Here is a 17,763-nt window from a genome sequence, read left to right on the forward strand (position 1 = left end):
TCAGTGTTATTGCTATAAAATCATTCTCAAAAATATCTGGAACTGTATATTTAAATATTCAGAATCCTTTGTCAGATGAAACCTTTCCTACCTTTATAAAGCAGAATGGCTGAGAACAGGGGCTTCTCAGATGGCTAGAGCTAGGTTTAGGCTATTCATTCATTAGTTATATAAAATGTGGGTGCCTTACATACTCCTCTCAGACTGCATTTTCTTTTTTTCTTTTTTTTTTTTTTAAGGTTTTATTTATTTGACAGAGAGAGAGACAGCGAGAGAGGGAACACAGGCAGGGGGAGTGGGAGAGAGAGAAGCAGGCTTCCCGCGGAGCAGGGAGCCCGATGCGGGGCTCGATCCCAGGGTCCTGGGATCATGACCTGAGCCGAAGGCAGACACTTAACGACTGAGCCACCCAGGCGCCCCATCAGACTGCATTTTCTTATCTGTAAAATGGGAATCAGGGCATGTTGAGAAGTTTAATTTGATAATAAAAGTAGAACACTTGGTACATGCTTGGTGCTTAGTAAGCATCCAGGAAATTTTAGGTAAAAGCAGCTTATTCTAAACTGAAAAGGAAGCACTTCTTTATTCTCATTTTGTTTGTTCATCCTTGTGGTAAACTCCTGTGGGCAAAAAGCTTTCCCCAGAAAATAGGGCCTGATGCATGTTTATTTTATTTTGAGAAATGATTCTAGGAGATACAAGTGAGGAACTGAGCCAAGTGGAATGGGGAAGGGGCAAACAGAACAGTGTTTCTGCCCACAGTCAGCTGTGGGCAGCTGAGTCTCATGGGGCATTCTAAGGAAAGAAAATGGGGGGGAGGGGAACGCCTGGGTGGCTTAGTTGGTTAAGTGTCTACCTTCCACTCAGGGAATGATCCCAGGGTCCTGGGATCAAGTCCCACATCAGGCTCCTTGCTCAGCGGGAAGCCTGCTTCTCCCTCTCCCTCTGCCTGCCGCTCCCCCTGCTTGTGCTCTCTCTCTCTGTCATATAAATAAATAAAATCTTTAAAAAGAAAGAGAAAGAGAGAGAGAGAGAGAGGGAGAGAGAGAAAGAAAATGGGGAACATATACTCAATTGCTCCTCTCTTCCATTAACTGGGTTTCAGTGTGGATACGTATTAACATCCTCATGTAGATTCGTAATGCATAAGTGATGAGTGTTGGTTCCAGTAGAGAGCTAACGTTACTTCAGAGAATCCCCAGAACAGAAAGTGAGAGTGCAGCCGAGGGGTCAGGTTTTATTTATGCACTACTTATTGCTGTATGATGTGAAGATGGGGAGAGCATTTGAGGAGGGACACGAGGTATTTCATACATGATTCTTTATACAAACCATGTGCCCTCAATGACTTTGAAACTTGAGAGCAATTCAGTTCCAGATTCTTCTGTTTCAAAGCCTACCGCTTGACAAATAATTCCCTGTATGGTAGAGACCAATGTTCTGGTCACCTCATTCTAGTAGATCTACAACTGGAATGTGCAGGACCCTCAAAAGTAATTTCTATATTAAACATCCAGTCAGAAAAGACACACTGTCAGGGTGAACCGAGAACCATGTTTTTGTTTTTGAGACCCAGGTTTTGAAGAGCATCTTCCTTTAGTTTCCAGGAAATTCAAACAGATCCCATGGTCTCTTTAGTCTCTAGCTGTTGAATTAGAGATCTCAATGGAGGCAGTGGACATTAAAAAAAAAAAAAAAAAGAAAGGAAACAACACTTTTCTCTTTTAAAATAGTTTCAAAAAGTTATGTGTTTATGGATGATTTGATACTGCTTACCTGTTTTTGTTGAATTTTTTATTTTATCTTGAGTTTTTTAACTTTAAAGGGCAAATCACACTTGAAAAGCTTGCTGCTGGAGTTCTAGGAAACCCTCAATGCACAAATTCACATGAAATAGTTGGATATAACCAAAGGCAAATATATAAAGGACAAAGTTCAGTTACGTGATTCCTTTAATAGTTGGTGTCTGTGTAGGTGAGCATTCCCTTTTCTAAAGTGGCCCAATGATTAAAACTCAAAGAATCATGGAGATGAAAAATTTCCACCTTCCTATTAAACAGTATGTCTTCATTTGAGATCCATTTAGCCTTTAAGGTGAAAGTGGGTTCCAGACAAATGTCTTTCACATTAGAAACTGTATTAAATTAATTGAAAGATAGATAAACATTGATAATAGTAATAAAACAAGAGAAATGATGAACAGTAAAAGGTAAATGCTTTTAAAATGTTGCTCAAATAGACATTCAATAAAACCACATCTTTCAGACACCATAATTATTTGCATCATAAAAAACTCTAGTGGTTGAAATTTAAAATAGTGATTAAAAAGCTTCAGTTGGACTTCAAATCAGCCTAAAAAGAAATTTCCATCTTAATAAAATAGGCAAAACTTTCCTTTTAAACATTAAACTTATTTTTTAAAAAATGTGTTTACTATTCTTGAAAAAGACCTGAAATGGGTCTCTCAGAAAAGTGAGCCTTTCCCATTTTAAACTGAATCCAGCGGAGCAGTGAAGACACAATTCCAAAGCATCCAGAAGAAAAGTCGAATATCCAAAAAACAATTTATATGCTTCCAAATACCCAGAGTTGGGGGTTGATCCTTCAAGAAAATGGGAGAGTTACTGAGCAGTTCTGTGACATTTTTGAGTTTGCTCCTGGTGTCTTGATGTCATGAGAATCCAACCTGTCCTGAGGAATTTGAGAGAAACCACAAAAACAGTACACTGCCTAGGTTTATCTAAACTTCTAAGCTCGATTACAGACTTTCAGACATTTTCCGACAGATCCCTTAAGTCACCAAAGTGATTTTAGTCACCAAATTTAATATTCTCATGACTTAAATTTAATCTCATGACTTTAATCTCATGACTTAAATTAAATCTCATGACTTCATACCGTCAAGTTTATTTTACACTCTCATTTACTTACTACTGCAAGTCAATACAGCACAAGAATTAATGCATTTGTGCCTTCAACTCAAATTAAATAGCAAACACTGCTGTTTGAACTTTTTTGGCCAATGAATAAAAAATATTTCATTTCTAATTCTCACCAGAAGGATTTAAATTAAACAGTAACAGATGAAGTGAGCAGGCACAGAATACTAAATAGGAACTGGCAAATGAAATAATCCAGTTCTTTGCTTTTACAATGAAAATGAGAATTGATTCTGCATTGAGAGAGAGAAGTAAAATGACCAAGTGTTTTAAAAAAAGCCTTCTCCACCAAAAGAGCAAAATAGCACTCGGTGGCATTGCATTGTTAACAAAATTTCTTTATCAGAAACTATAATTTAATATTTAAGTATCTAATTTACATGTGACAAGGTATCATATTCAAAAAATTAAATTGCAACTAGAAAACTATTAACCACTAAAAACAATACCAAACACAACCCAAACATTTATAGGAAAGCAATAGCTAGAATCTGAATTGGAAAAAATGTTTCATCATTTTTGGCTCATTAAACAAAGCATCCATTATAGCCTGTAAAAGAGCATCTCTTCTAATTCATCAGAAGTTTATCCTTTGTAGCATGAATAACATGTAAAGATAGATTTATTAACTGTATATGCACACGTGTGTCTGTATATTCTGAGACACACTCGTGTGTTGATTTAAAGATACTGTATCTACTGATAAGTGGCTGAACTTTGGAAGGTGCTGAAATCCATATTTCTACATGACCTTTGACCCATTTAATAATGTCTTTTTATAAACAGAAATTACATAAAATACTGTTTTTTATTAACTGAGTATTTTCTTAAGCATAATAATAGACAAGGAATTGCACTTATTGTAAAGATACAGTAAGGTGTTAGGTTGCAGCTCAGCCATCAAAGATCAGGGATGTGGTACTGATAAGTATGCATCATATGCAAAGATGATGGTGGCCACCGAAATTAAAATGAGAGCAACTAGTTACAGAACAAATTGGGGGATAACAGAAGAAAACATGCACTACTCCTACTTTAATGCAAAACTAATTTCTCCCAGGAAACCAACCCTTTAACCTTCCTTACACAAAGAAACCGGTTCTGCACCCTTGGCAACACAGTAGACTAGGACATCTGTATTCAAATTCTAGTTCATTGTCTCTGAGTGTGCTGTTCCAGTGTCATCTCCTTAAGCTGCCCTTGAAATTCTGGAGCATGTACAATATTACAGTCTCTTGGTTAGGTTTCATTGAGCCTCAAGATCCCCTTCAGTTCTATATAAATAGGGTCCATTATTCATCTTCCTCTGGTTCCTGTGGTAACACAGGGATTTCTTCCTTTAAACAATCACTGAAGAATCTGAGGATTGTGTTGTAGAGATGATACTTGCTCTTCTCAGATACATTATGGCCTTCATCTGGGTAGACCTAACATATTGAGGGGGAAAGAGAGTGAAAGTTACCAAAACAGATACTGTCCCTCAAAATTCATTCCTTTAGCCCCAGTGGCAAGGGAACTTTGGAAAGTAATATCTGACCAAAATCTAACCTAATTTAACTCTGGGTTTTTTGTGCTAAACTTTTCTCTCTTTTTTAATTACAATCCTGTAGTAATAATTGAGACAAACTACAGCTTTTTATGTATTTAAATTAGAACTAGGTTGGAAAAAGTAGAGCTTTCTATGTTCCTGTTGACCAGGACAGCATTAACATTCCCCTTAATTTGACTAAATTTAAGACCCATTTCTTCCTGACTCTAAGGCCTTGACCTTTCTTCTCTTAGAGCTATTTTAGAAAACTTGCGATTGTAAATTCTCTGCGCCTTTGTATGTAAATCTTCTTCCAGTCTTGCCAGTTCTACAATTTAGGAAATGTCTTTGTCAAGGACCTAAAAACCATCTCTCTGAAATGTAAATATTGAAGGGGAGAGCAGCCCTCCCTGTGGGAGGGTAGAACGCATGCTCCACATTGTAAAACTACCTCCTGTCGTAAACAGGAAGTTTACTTTTCCATTTGGTAAGGTGAACTACCCACCGCAGATGGCCTATGATTCCCTCCGCCCCAGTTACTGTAAACTCCCCAGCCCTGTGTTTCAACAGAGTTTAGTTTCTCTCCCCTCTTGCAATAGACTTAAATAAAGCCTGCCTTGTCTGTTTAACCTTGTCTGGTATAAGTTTTAATTTGACAGTGTCCCCTCTAATATAAATGACATAAGTGTTTGTTTCTAAAATTACAAAGACAGGTATTTGTCAATTCCTGGGTATAAAGTTTTTATTTCTTTAATTTTTTTAATTTTAATTTTTTTACTATTAAGATGACATCACTTTTATTTTTTCTTTTTTTAAATTCTTTTTCAAACTTTTTATTTTAATTCCAGTTAACATACAGTGTTACATTATTTTCAGATGTACAACACTGTAATTGATACAAAAATATGGAACATATTTCCATACAAAAAATATGGAACACTTCACAAATGTGTGTCATCCATGTGTGGGGGCTGTGCTAATCTTCTCTGTTTCGTTTCAGTTTTAGTATATGTGCTGCCAAAGTGAACACCTGCCTCAATGATCTAAATAAAGCCCCCTACTCCTTCACATTGTTTGTGGCATGATCTATTACTGTTTATTTCTACATCTTCTTCATTCATCATTCTGACCCTGGTACCTGTGCTTATAGATAAGTTGAACTACTTTTGGTTCTTTCAAATGCTGAGAAATTAAAATCGCTTTTTTTTTTCCTCCCTTCTGTGACTCCTTCCTCAGACTGAAAGTTCTCAAAGGTGTAAAGTCTGTCTTACCCACCTACCATAATGACCATAAAGTAAATCTTTGGTACTATTCACTACATGTGGTTGAATGCACAGATGTAAATGTTTTCTTCTCTCCTTTTTTCTCAATATCGCTTCAAACCACTTTTTTCCCTATCTTTTATGATAAAGGTGATAGAAAGTGAGGGAAAAATGAAGGTACTAGAGGGAAATGGAACATGACTCTTTTAAAAACAATTCATTATTAGTGATAGAAATAAAAGTCTGAGAAGAAAAAGACATTCTTGAAAGTTTTTGCAATTCACATAAAGCATGAGCTTCTCAGCATTAGGAAAAAAACTCACAATCTTTGGTACCTAAAAATCACAGTTAAAAAATAATAGCAAGGGGGATGGAGTAGTACAGAAGCTGTGTTCTATATCTCATAACTGAAAAACCAAGGTGGGGAAAACAGCCTTATGAAAAAGTAAAGTGACTTACCTGCATAGTATAATTCACTCCAGCTTTTATTAGGTGTTTGATTAATTCTGCTGAATGCTGGAAATGGACTTTTGCTGTAAGAAATTAAATTCTATTATTTGATGGAAATGCATTTATTAGAATTAGAACTTTTTATATCATTTTTTTTCAAGAAATTAAGTATTATACTTTACATACATTGCACATTTAAAGACTGATACCTGGTATGGGGCGCCTGGATGGCTCAGTCAGTTAAGCATCTGCCTTCAGCTCAGGTCATGATCCCAGGGTCCTGGGATCAAACCCCACATCAGGCTCCCTGCTCAGTCAGGAGTCTGCTTCTCCCCCTCCCTCTGCCCCTTCTCCCACTCATGCTCTCTCTCTCTCACTCTCTCTCTCAAGTAAATAAAATCTTTAAAAACATAAATAAAATAAAAGACTGATACCTGGCAGTCACTTGAAAATCAGTAAGATACAATGCTGATGAAACTTTAAGGTTTATAAAAAAAAATACTGAAACAGAAACTACTTCTAAGGCTCTGCTGATTGTACAAGATAGTATTTAAGTTTATTTTATCATCTGTTATTTCTGGTTGTTCACATATGTTACACAATTATAACAATTTTAATGCAGTGAATGCCTATCTGCATAGTAATATAGCAAACCATCTTTCTGTTCCTTTCTGAGCATTACTGGGGCTCAGTCTCCATTAGATACTGACATTCTGTTTTATTTTAAATGAGAAAAAAAACTACACCATGTTGAGAAATTAGTCTACATCTTGTTATTGAAGGGCTCAGTATTTAATGTGGATCATACTGGTTTCTTCTGTTTCCTTCTAGCTTCCCTCTCTGCCTGAACCTGAGGTCCAAAACTCCGAAGTATGCAGCACAGTAGACCAGGGTTGAATAGAACTGCCCTAAGTAGCTACGAAGTCTTGGATGAATCACTCAAATCTCTTTGTACAGCACTTTGCTCATATGTTGCCTGGCTATTTATTCCTATACTTTGTGCATCTTCAAATTTCTGTAAATAACTTTGTTTTTTTTAAAGATTTTATTTATTAGAGAGAGAAAAGAACAAGCACGAGCAAGGGGAGGGGCAGAAGGAGAAGCAGATGCCCACACTGGGCTCGATCCCAGAACCCCAGGATCATGACCTGAGCTGAAGTCAGGCGCTTAACTGGCTGAGCCACCCAGACCCCTGTAAATAACTTTTAAGCCAACCTTTTTTTAAGTGTCTTTGTCAGACTAGCTGTGACACTAGTTAATCCTACCACATAGCAGACAATAAAAGATTCCAAAGATCATTTAAATTTTTTTTAAAATCTACCCAAGATCCTTTCAACATCTTCCTATTGTACTCCATGGGAGTATTACCATGTTACTTCTAAATAAATTTGCAAATTGCTGAGTAAATGTAAGTTATGAGAAATGCTGATAAGTTGGGGCAGTGACTAAGGTAAAATGACCCCTTATATTGCTCATTTGTTATTTAAAAAAAAAAAAAAAAAAAATTGAAAGGGACTCCAGACTTTCTCTTCATGGATGGAACTGAAAAGATAAATGTACAAAAGCATAGTTTTTTTTTTTTTTTTTAAGATTTTTTATGACAGAGAGAGACAACACGAGAGAAGGAACACAAGCACGGGGAGTGGGAGAGGGAGAAGCAGGCTCTCGGCCGAGCGGGGAGCCCGATGCGGGGCTCGATCCCAGGACCCTGGGATCATGACCTGAGCCAAAGGCAGACACGCTTAATGACTGAGCTACCCAGGCGCCCCTAGTTGGATTTTTTTTTCTGTTTAGTTTCTGGTATGAAGCCTGTTGATATTTGTTGTTTGTCTACTTCCTAAAACAGGAACATTAAAGGTATAATTGTCTTAGTGAACTAATTTGCTGGTTGTTTTTGATGATGATATTAATAATGGTAGTATTATAAGGTCATTGAGCACCTATAATCTGCCAGATCCATATGAGGTGTATGTGTGTGCATGTGTTTGTGCTTTTCCTTTGAAGTGACCAGTGCTGAACCTCTGCTTGCATATTATCAGTGGGTGAAGAACCAGATCCGTGCCTAAGTGAGGTAGGAAGAACATGATTTACCTTAATAGCTGCAACATATTGACAGAGAAATTTGAATAGCACTAATATATTCTAGGGTAATGGCCAGACGTGAAATACTTTAACCTCAAATATAATTTATTCTCACAGTTGAAGCTTCAGAGCACAATGAAAAAGAGCCTTCATGCCAGATTCCAACCCCCTTTCTTTGAATTAGTGGTTGTATGATTTTTGGCAAGTTATATAAATTCCATAATATTTATTTTCCCAATCAGTTAAACAAGATAATAGCCCTGCTGCCCAATATTTTTGTGAAAATAGGTAGTATAACATTAAAAGCTTTTGGCACATTTTCTGAAATATACTCAGTACTTAGTTTCTATTTTTTGTTACTACTAAGATCTTAATACCTAGAACAAGATTCTAATGTCCATCAAAATGTTTATTCTCTTTTACATAATGTTTCATCCAACACAGGTATGGCATCATCTAAGTTCTATTTTTTAAAATTTTGTAATAGTTGTAGATTTTCAAAAAAGTTGCAAAGACAGTAGAGAGAGTTCATGTAGATGGCTTACCCAGTTCCCCCTATTGCTCACAACTCACATTATTATGGTCCATTTGTTACAAGGAAGAAACATTTAGATATCATGACACCTTAATCTCTTACGATCTACGAGAAATTTTCAGACTTGTTTTTGATGACCTTGACAATTCTGAGCAGTATGGGTTAGAATATTCCTCATCTGGGTTTGTCTGATGTTTTTTTCATGGGTAGACTGAGGTTAAGGGTTTTTGGGACAAGACCATATAGAGATAATGCCATTCTCATAAAGTGGTATCAAGGGTGCATACCATCAACATGACTTGTTACTGTTGATGTTAACCTTGATCACCTGGCTGAGATGATATTAAGTTTCTCCATTGTAAAGTTATTCTTTCTTCCCTTTTCCATACAGTACTTTTTTTTTTCTTTTTTTAAAGATTTTATTTATTTGACAGAGAGAGACACAGAGAGGGAACACAAGCAGGAGGAGTGGGAGAGGGAGAAGCAGGCTTCCCTCTGAGCAGGGAGCCGGATGCGGGACTCGATCCCAGGACCCTGGGATCATGACCTGAGCCGAAGGCAGACGCTTAACGACTGAGCCACCCAGGCGCCCCTTCCATACAGTACTCTTTAGAAGCAAATCACTAAGTGCAACCCATTCTGAAAGGGGAAGAAGAAAGTTAAGCTTTGCCTCCTTGAGGGTGTGTATCTACATAAATTTGGAAATTCTACCTTAGGAGGATTTTTGTCTCTTCTCTCCCATTTACCTGTTTATTCACACACATACACTCTGTATATACATACACTGTATATTAACATATATACATATCTACACCCTATATGTGTGTGTGTGTACATAAGTACTGATCTAAACTCTAATAATGACCTGGCATGCTGTAAAGTTAAGTTAAAGAGCTGATACCATCTTTGCTATTAAGACCTTTTTAGTGATATTCTCTGTGAAATGAGGTAAAACTACTGAGGCAGGACAGGATGGACCAACAAAAACAAGTTCAGATGTTAGGACATACTGATTCAAGGCTTTGACTCCCTTGAAATTGATTTTTCTCATCTGTGAATGGGGCTATAAATACTCGGTCCTCGGTTGTAAAGTATCACATAAATATATATGTATATATATTCTTTGACCCCTAAACACTTCAAAGTGAATATAAAATTATATTTATTACTAGTAATATCAATCACATCCATCTCCAATGTTTAAAGTGATGAAAAAAAGGGAAGTGACATAAACAAGCATTTTAAAAGGTTTTTGTTTTAACTGTGAGTGATCCTATCAGAATTTTCTCTGTGCTGGCATCTTTTTGCTGTCCTGCTTTTTTCAAAGTTACTTTCGATTTGAAGTGTGCTGAATAACACCCCACAGTGGTAGTCACTAGCCATATGTGGGTATTAAAATTTTAATCAATTAGAAATAAACAATTTAAAATTCGGTTCCTGATCATATTAAACACATTTCAAGTACTCAAGAGCCGTATGTGGCTGGTGGCTACAGTGTTCTACAGCGTAAATATGGAACATTTCCACCATCCCAGAAAGTTTTGTTGGATGGCGTTGCCATCGAGGCTCACAGCTTCTTTCCTCTTGGTCCCGACATCCTTCTTCTAACTTCCTATTATACATTGGATTCTTTGTGCCACTATCCTCTGCTATCTTCTTCAAAAAGTTTACAGGGCCCCTTGGAAGCAAGTTCTTAGATGTACCCCTTTGTTCAAGGTCAGACCCCAAAACAGCAGCAGCAAATACAATACTTACTGTCAGCAGTCCCATGAATTATTAATATATTTTCTTCTTTTAAGCCATGAATATTATGTAGCACACTGGATGCCTATAAAGGAAAGCACAAATATCTATGTATATATAGATCTACCTGTATTTGCAATTTGACTGAATTTTTAGAACAAATATACTCTTCTTTCTTCATTATTTTAAATTTGTTACCTGGTAAGTGCTTTCTTCCCGAGATGGCATACCAAGGTATCTTTCAGAGAAGGCTGAGGCTGGGACCCAAGAAAACAGAAATTTAAGAATAAACTAGAAACCATTTGACTAGTGTATTTCATTATTTAATTTCTACATTTCACATTTAATCGTCATGCTCCAGTAAAACTGATTGAATCAGGAAGGTGATAAACAGTTGAAAACCTCTCTGATAACACATGATAAATGAGCTCAATTGAGCTCTTCTGCATTGGGATTTTCTTTTTTACAAATCAATATGTTATATTAAGTCAATCTGTAGGAATTACTCACCATACAACTTCAAGTCTGTGATGGGTGCAATCACTGATCCACATTTAAAAAGCTTTTCATCTGATTTTAATATCATTGATGCAATATAGCCACCATACCCCTGGCAAAATAAAAAGTATATATATATATGTATATATATATAGAGAGAGAGAGTGAGAGTGTTTGTATCAGTTATCCTTGGAGATATTTTTAGCTTTTGATCACTGGTAATATACATAATAGAATGTCTTACAATGTCCCAGACCTGAGAAAAGAATACACTAAGATCACTTTGTACAGATGAAAATTTTGAAAAGAATTTAAGTTTTTATATAACACGCTATTTGAATAACTTTAGGTAAAATAGAAAATCAATTATATATCAACATTGTCCAATGTTTGCTCTTTGATTTCATGTGGTATATCTGGGAATAACTCCAAATAATTAAAAGGTAAGGAAATACAGCACTTATTAAATCATATATCATTTTCAGCAAATCACATATATACATTTAGTGAAATATTTAATAATGATAGTTATGTAGAATTAGGAAAGGAGAATTAAATATTTAAAATCTATTATCGCAAATACAGATTCTGCTTTCAGTTCCACACACCTAAATATTTGAAGGAAGTGAGGTTGATAATGTTGCTAGTTACATGAGTTGGATTATTGTTTAAATTTAATTTTAAATATCTGAATTTATCTTGCAATGCTGTTGAACTAATTTAATTATAAATTCTTAAAAAAATAAAGATGTCTAGTTTTCTTTTTTTTATTATATATATATTTTTAAGATTTTATTTATTTATTTGACAGAGAGAGCAGGAACACAAGCAGGGGAGTGGGAGAGGGAGAAGCAGGCTTCCTGCCGAGCAGGGAGCCCAATGTGGGACTCGATCCCAGGACCCTGGGATCATGACCTGAGCCGAAGGCAGACGCTTAACAACTGAGCCACCCAGGCGCCCTCCAGTTTTCTTTTGTAGCCTATGATTTGACCGGGAGAATTCCAGAGGAGATTTTAACAATTTAGTAGATTGGGGCTAAGGGCATGACCTACTGAGTTACATATTCATTTTAGAAATTAATTTTTAGCCGGGCTCTGGGCAATGTTCATCTTGCTGGACATCAGAGTACCCTGGGAGATATTTAAAAAAAAAAAAAAAAAAAAAAAATTAAGACCCAGGACTTAGCCTCAGCAATTCTGATGCAATTGGTTCATGATGAGGTCTACTTTTGAAAGATTACCCAGATGACATTAGTGTGGTCCAATGCGATAGGAATCTGTTATTCTCACTAAATTCTTGAGATGAGAAATACAGAATTTCATTTATGCTTATTTGGAACATTATTTTTAAAAGTGGGATGATTGACATCAAAGTCCCAATTGCAAAGATTACTTAAGTGTCTGAACGAACCTATGTGAAGAGTAGCAGAATATGCCACTTTGGCCTATTGATTATTTTGAGCTGCAGACACTTGGAAAAGAGCAAATGCAGGGAAAGGCTTTCTCTGAACTCCACTTATCTGCCTAAAGACGGATCCTCCAAAAGGAACTCAGTTGTCATAGATCCCTCCCTGGGAATTTCATCAACCTAGAAGATTGATTCTTTTCTTTTTTTTTTTTAGTACTCTTTTTTTTTTTTTTAAGATTTTATTTATATATTTGAGAGAGAGAATGAGTGAGAGAGAGAGAGAGCATGAGAAGGGGGAGGGTCAGAGGGAGAAGCAGACTCCCTGCTGAGCAGGGAGTCCGATGCGGGACTCGATCCCGGGACTCCAGGATCATGACCTGAGCCGAAGGCAGTGGCTTAACCAACTGAGCCACCAGGCGCCCTAGAAGATTGATTCTTGTCACTAGAAGTCCACAGCACACCTAGAGAGACTGTCATAAACTATTACCCTTCCCATCTATTCTTCTAAGGGCCCATTCCTCTTACCTAACAATCATTCACTCTCCTAAAAGGCCTATATCCTGCTCTCCTTTTCCTATTAAGGTGCTATTTAAGCCTGAATTTTAAGCCCACCTCAGAGAATTACTCACTTTTCCCTGCGTATGTCTCATGTATGTATGTCAATTAACTTCTGTTTGTTTTTCTTTTGTGAATCTGTCTTTTATTACAGGGGTCTCAGATAAGAGCTCAGAAGGATAGAAGGAAAATTATTTTTCTTCCTTTGCATATGTTAATTTAGTACTGAAACATTTAGCTAGTATCGAGAAGCTTGAGCAAATCTTCTTCACCAATTGGTAAATGAGGGAAATAAAATTATCCTTTACAGAGATAAACCACCACAGAGTGTCTTTATTCATTCTTTTTGAAAGATACAAAAATATCCTTAGGTCAGCAAAGTTCCGAAGCATTAGCCTTAAAAGTGTGAAGGCATCTAAAGAAAGAAGTGGGGAGGGGGGAAGAAAAATAATTTCCCTCTCTCTTTCTGAGTTCTCGGCTGACATGCCTTGTAATAAAAGATTATCAAGAAAAAAAAAGTTTATTAACATGAATACCTCACATACACATGGGAGATATCCAGTGAAACTGAATAATTCCTTGAGGTGGCCCAAGGCAAACCTCAAATACCATCTTTAGCCAAAGACAAAAGAAAGATGTTGGAGGGAGCTCAGTTATGGGAGGTTACCAGGAAAAGAACTATAATCAAGGTTAAGCTTTGTTAGGCAGATTTAAATCCAATTTGGAGTCAGTGCCTTCTCCATTAATAAAAGTTTCCTATGATTTAGAGTCAACCTTCTCATCCTGGTACAGGGAGGGAGACACAAATGGAGATTTCTTTTATAAATGTAAACGTCTCTTACAAAAGACTAATTTCTATTCTGTTTCCAAAGCTTCTCCTGTGTCTGCTGTTTCTTAAAATAATCAGCTCAAAAAAATCCTTATGCCAAAGAGGCATAGTCTGCTCCCCTTCAGAAGTATGCAGGGTGGGATGAGTTCTGCAAAGTAAGTAAATAGCTATTATAGAAGAAAAGTGTAGAGATCCCCTAAAAGTTCTGTCCTTAAAGGGAGCTTTTCCAGTGTATTGTCCCACGTTCATGGACACGGAGTTAAGACCAAGGTGTTGTAGCCAGAAGGTTTCAGGTATTTCCCATGGGGCAACACTGTTCCCACAGTGAAAAATGCACATCTCAGTTGGTAACTTTTCTGGTTCTAATTAGAGCAGACTTTTCAACTGATGATGATTTTGGTTGTTCATATAACCTGATGACTTTGAGAGAACAGCTGAATATTCCAATCCATAGAACAACTGTACATCACAATTTAATAATAGAAAATAATAAATTGGTATTATGTTTTTTATCTCTGTTTCACATAAATCTCAGTCTGATTATCTCCAGGAACTAAGTAGAATGGTGTCTTCCAAAGGAAGGGCAGATTCTAGAACAGTGCTTCAAAGTTCATTCCAATCACTGGGAGATCTTCTTAAAATGTGGGTTATGCTAATTCAGTAGATCTGGGGTGGGGCCCAAGATTTTGCATTTTTAACAAACTCCCAGGGAATGCCTAGAGGGAAATTATTTTTCCACATTTTAAATAATAAGTTCTTATGCTATAATAATATTAACAAATATACCTACCCAAACATCTCCCTAGCTTCAGTCAGCATTCCCTAGACCAGTGGAGATTTAAACATATATCTCAACGCTCTCTGAAACAACTTAGTCTGTGGAGAATGGGCTGTGGAGCTTTCCATGTGATTTTAAAGTGAAACTAGGGTTGTAAATCTTTGCTGCTGCATAAAGAGTTGCATTTTACTATTTTTTATATGAAAATTTGAGATTAATGAAGATAAATACTCTTTAAGATTTAATGATAGTGAAAGCTGTTGAATAAAATTCTCTCCATAGCATTCAAAAACCTAATCCAAAATGCTGCCTTAATTTGACTTATTTCAGCAAAATAACTTCTATTTTTAAATGAAAATCAACACTGGGAGGCATTAGAATAAATTAAATTTTAATTGCCCACCTTCCTCTGTACTATTTTATATTTACTCACTGAATGCAAGAGTAGATCATTAAGGAGTTCTCAGAAAATATATCCCGGACAAGGGTAGGAATCGGATGTAAGTTCTAGGTAGACAGAAGATGGTGATTTTAATTTTTAAAACAACTCCTGTCCAAGAGGAAGATGCCAGAAACTGTGGGTCATCATACTGACTTAGTCAATTGGAGGGTGTTTTTTATTTGATACAAATCAAAAATAGTTAATGGTATAGGCTTTTCTGTTCAATTGTGCTGTCATTTTATTGGTTTCTCAGTAATCACATTTTTCCATTCACTGTTACATCCTTTCCATTTGCATAGCATTTTAGCATTACTTATACAATTTTAACAGATTTATCTTTTAAAAATTTTTATTCAGTGGACCTAAATATTTCCTGAGAATATTTTATCTTAAAAAAGTTATATTGTGGGGCACCTGGGTGGCTCAGTTGGTTAAGCGACTGCCTTCAGCTCAGGTCATGATCCTGGAGTCCCAGGATCGAGTCCCGCATCGGGCTCCCTGCTCGGCAGGGAGTCTGCTTCTCCCTCTGACCCTCCCCCCCTCTCATGTGCTCTCTGTCTCTCTCATTCTCTCTGTCTCAAATAAATAAATAAAATCTTAAAAAAAAAAAAAAGTTATATTGTACCCATGATAGAAGAAACTGAATCCAATAGATAGATGGACATAGAGGAGCCAGGGGGTGGGGTCTGCAATAACCATTTTACTGAAAACATATCTTCATCATGTGTTTTCAGATATTCGTTAAGTGACTTTTTTGAGTACTCGAAAGTTGATGAATACAGTCAAAAAGAAATACAGAACTGAGAAAAAGGTTTTTCCTAGCCTTAGACTTAAGATTCTTTGTGAACCACATCACTTATGGCACACGATATTTTGAAATAAAAACACACTACTTATGAGTAACACAATTTATTGCATTGTATTATTTTACATTAAATCTTTTTAATTTGTTTAATGTTATCACAAACATTTTATCACAATTCTTACAATCCCATCTTGTATCCTTCATATTATATATATTAAAAGCTTTAAACCTTAAAAGTGACTGCCACTAACAAGCCCTATCTCAATTGAGAGTATATAAAACTATAAGTAATAATTACCTCCCTAGTTTTTTTCTGTTTTTTTTTTTTTTTTTTTTTTTTTTAATATTTATTAGAGAGCACAAGCAGGGTGGAGGGGGAGAGGGAGAAGCAAACTCCCTGCTTAGTAGGGAGCCTGATACAGGACTGGATCCCAGGACCTTGGGATCATGACCTGAGCCAAAGGCAGATGCTTTTGGTACTGACTGAGCCACCCAGGTACCCCCTAAGTCAGGTTTTAACAAGCTTCCATATTAATGCATATGTTTGTACTTTTTTTTTTTTAACCTTCCTCAGATATCCATGTTTCTTGCCTTCTCAAATTCCCTTTTCCTAGGTTAAATGTGATTTCTTAGTCAAATCTTTCCTGTCTTAGAAATGGAAATTGCTGTATCTTCCTTAATCTTGGGCCCCGATTTTCCTCTCTGCTTAATTTTCCTTAATTGTTCTATCACTGACATTTTATATACTTTACTGATTTTTTAAATTTGTTTCTTTCCTCACTAAACTAAAAATTCCCCCAAAATGTGTGTGTGTGTGTATGTGTGTGTGTCTGTACGTACGTATGTGTATGATTGCCATATGTCCAGCACTTTGAAAAGTAGTAGGCACATAGTAGACATTTGATAAATGTTTGTGAAATTAATTAATTTTATTCCCCATTGATGTAGCCTGGTAATCATAGCAATATCAGTTCTACATATGATGTTTATAGGTTTTGAATTTTGCCACCTACTCAATTCATGTAATTAGGTTGGTTTTTTTTTTTAATGAAAGTCAGAAAATTTTCTAGTTTTCTTAGCTTTAACACTTATAATGAGAAAATGAACATAAGAATTATTATATATTTGAGGTTAGGTTAGGTTCTGGGGATAACGATATGAAGTTTTTTTAAAAAAAAGTACTACCTATCAGTACTAGTGGGAAGTACCTAAGGGAGTAATGCAAAGGGATTTCATAACTCAAAGGAAGGCTGCTGAAAATTAATAACCTAGCCATTCAAGTCAATAATTTAAGAACAAAATAGATTTAAAAAGTAGAAGAACTAAAATAAGGATAGTAAGGGTAGAAATTAGTGAAATAGAAAAGACAAATTGAGAATGACTAAGCCAAAATATGGTTCATTAAAAGAGTTAAGGATGGGGAGATGGAAGAGAGACAAGCAGGGGGAATAAGAGCAATTAAGAGGAAGTGCTCTAGCAAAGGCAGAAGGGCACTCATAAACCAAATGAGGCGTCAAATGGGGCACTACCCCCATTAGTGAAATGATTAAACATATAATAGAATATATACTATGCTTCGACAACACTCTTTAAAAATATATGAAATGTAAAATGTAAAAATGTAAAAAAACTTTTAAAAATTCTTTTAAAAGTACTAAAACTGATTCCAGAAGAAATGGAAAAATCTTAATATTCTTGTATTGATTAAATAAATTTAAACATTAAATATTTCCAACAAAGAAAACAAAGCCTCATATAGCTTTGTAATCTAATTCCTAAAAAGCAAGATCATTACTCCCTAACCAATTTTATGAGTTTAAGATAACTTAATTTGACACTGGAATGAAATAAGTACATTCCAAGAAAAAAAAATATAAGAACTATAGAGTCTTAAAGCTAACAGCGTTCCT

At 35.9% G+C, this 17,763-nt stretch overlaps 1 protein-coding gene and 1 non-coding gene across 2 annotated transcripts in view; both read right to left on the bottom strand.

The window, feature by feature from the left end:
• Positions 1–2,259: 2,259 nt before the first annotated feature.
• The window catches only part of DPP10 (dipeptidyl peptidase like 10), a 131,447-nt gene continuing 115,943 nt past the window's right edge, over positions 2,260–17,763 (bottom strand). The window contains exons 15-19 of the mRNA XM_064586433.1: positions 11,050–11,149; positions 10,738–10,796; positions 10,552–10,624; positions 6,189–6,262; positions 2,260–4,366 (exon numbers count right to left, since the gene is read on the bottom strand). Coding sequence (XP_064442503.1) covers positions 4,232–4,366; positions 6,189–6,262; positions 10,552–10,624; positions 10,738–10,796; positions 11,050–11,149 — 441 coding nt within the window. The 3' untranslated portion in view covers positions 2,260–4,231. The remainder of the gene's footprint in view (positions 4,367–6,188; positions 6,263–10,551; positions 10,625–10,737; positions 10,797–11,049; positions 11,150–17,763) is intronic.
• LOC123839997 (U6 spliceosomal RNA) lies at positions 5,393–5,497 on the bottom strand. The gene has a single exon (XR_006789831.1). It is a non-coding gene; the product is annotated as a U6 spliceosomal RNA (small nuclear RNA).

This window comes from Mirounga angustirostris, unplaced genomic scaffold (assembly GCF_029215605.1).
Source record: "Mirounga angustirostris isolate CCGP_5_RB_7025 unplaced genomic scaffold, mMirAng1.0.hap1 SCAF_3, whole genome shotgun sequence".
NCBI lineage: Eukaryota > Metazoa > Chordata > Mammalia > Carnivora > Phocidae > Mirounga > Mirounga angustirostris.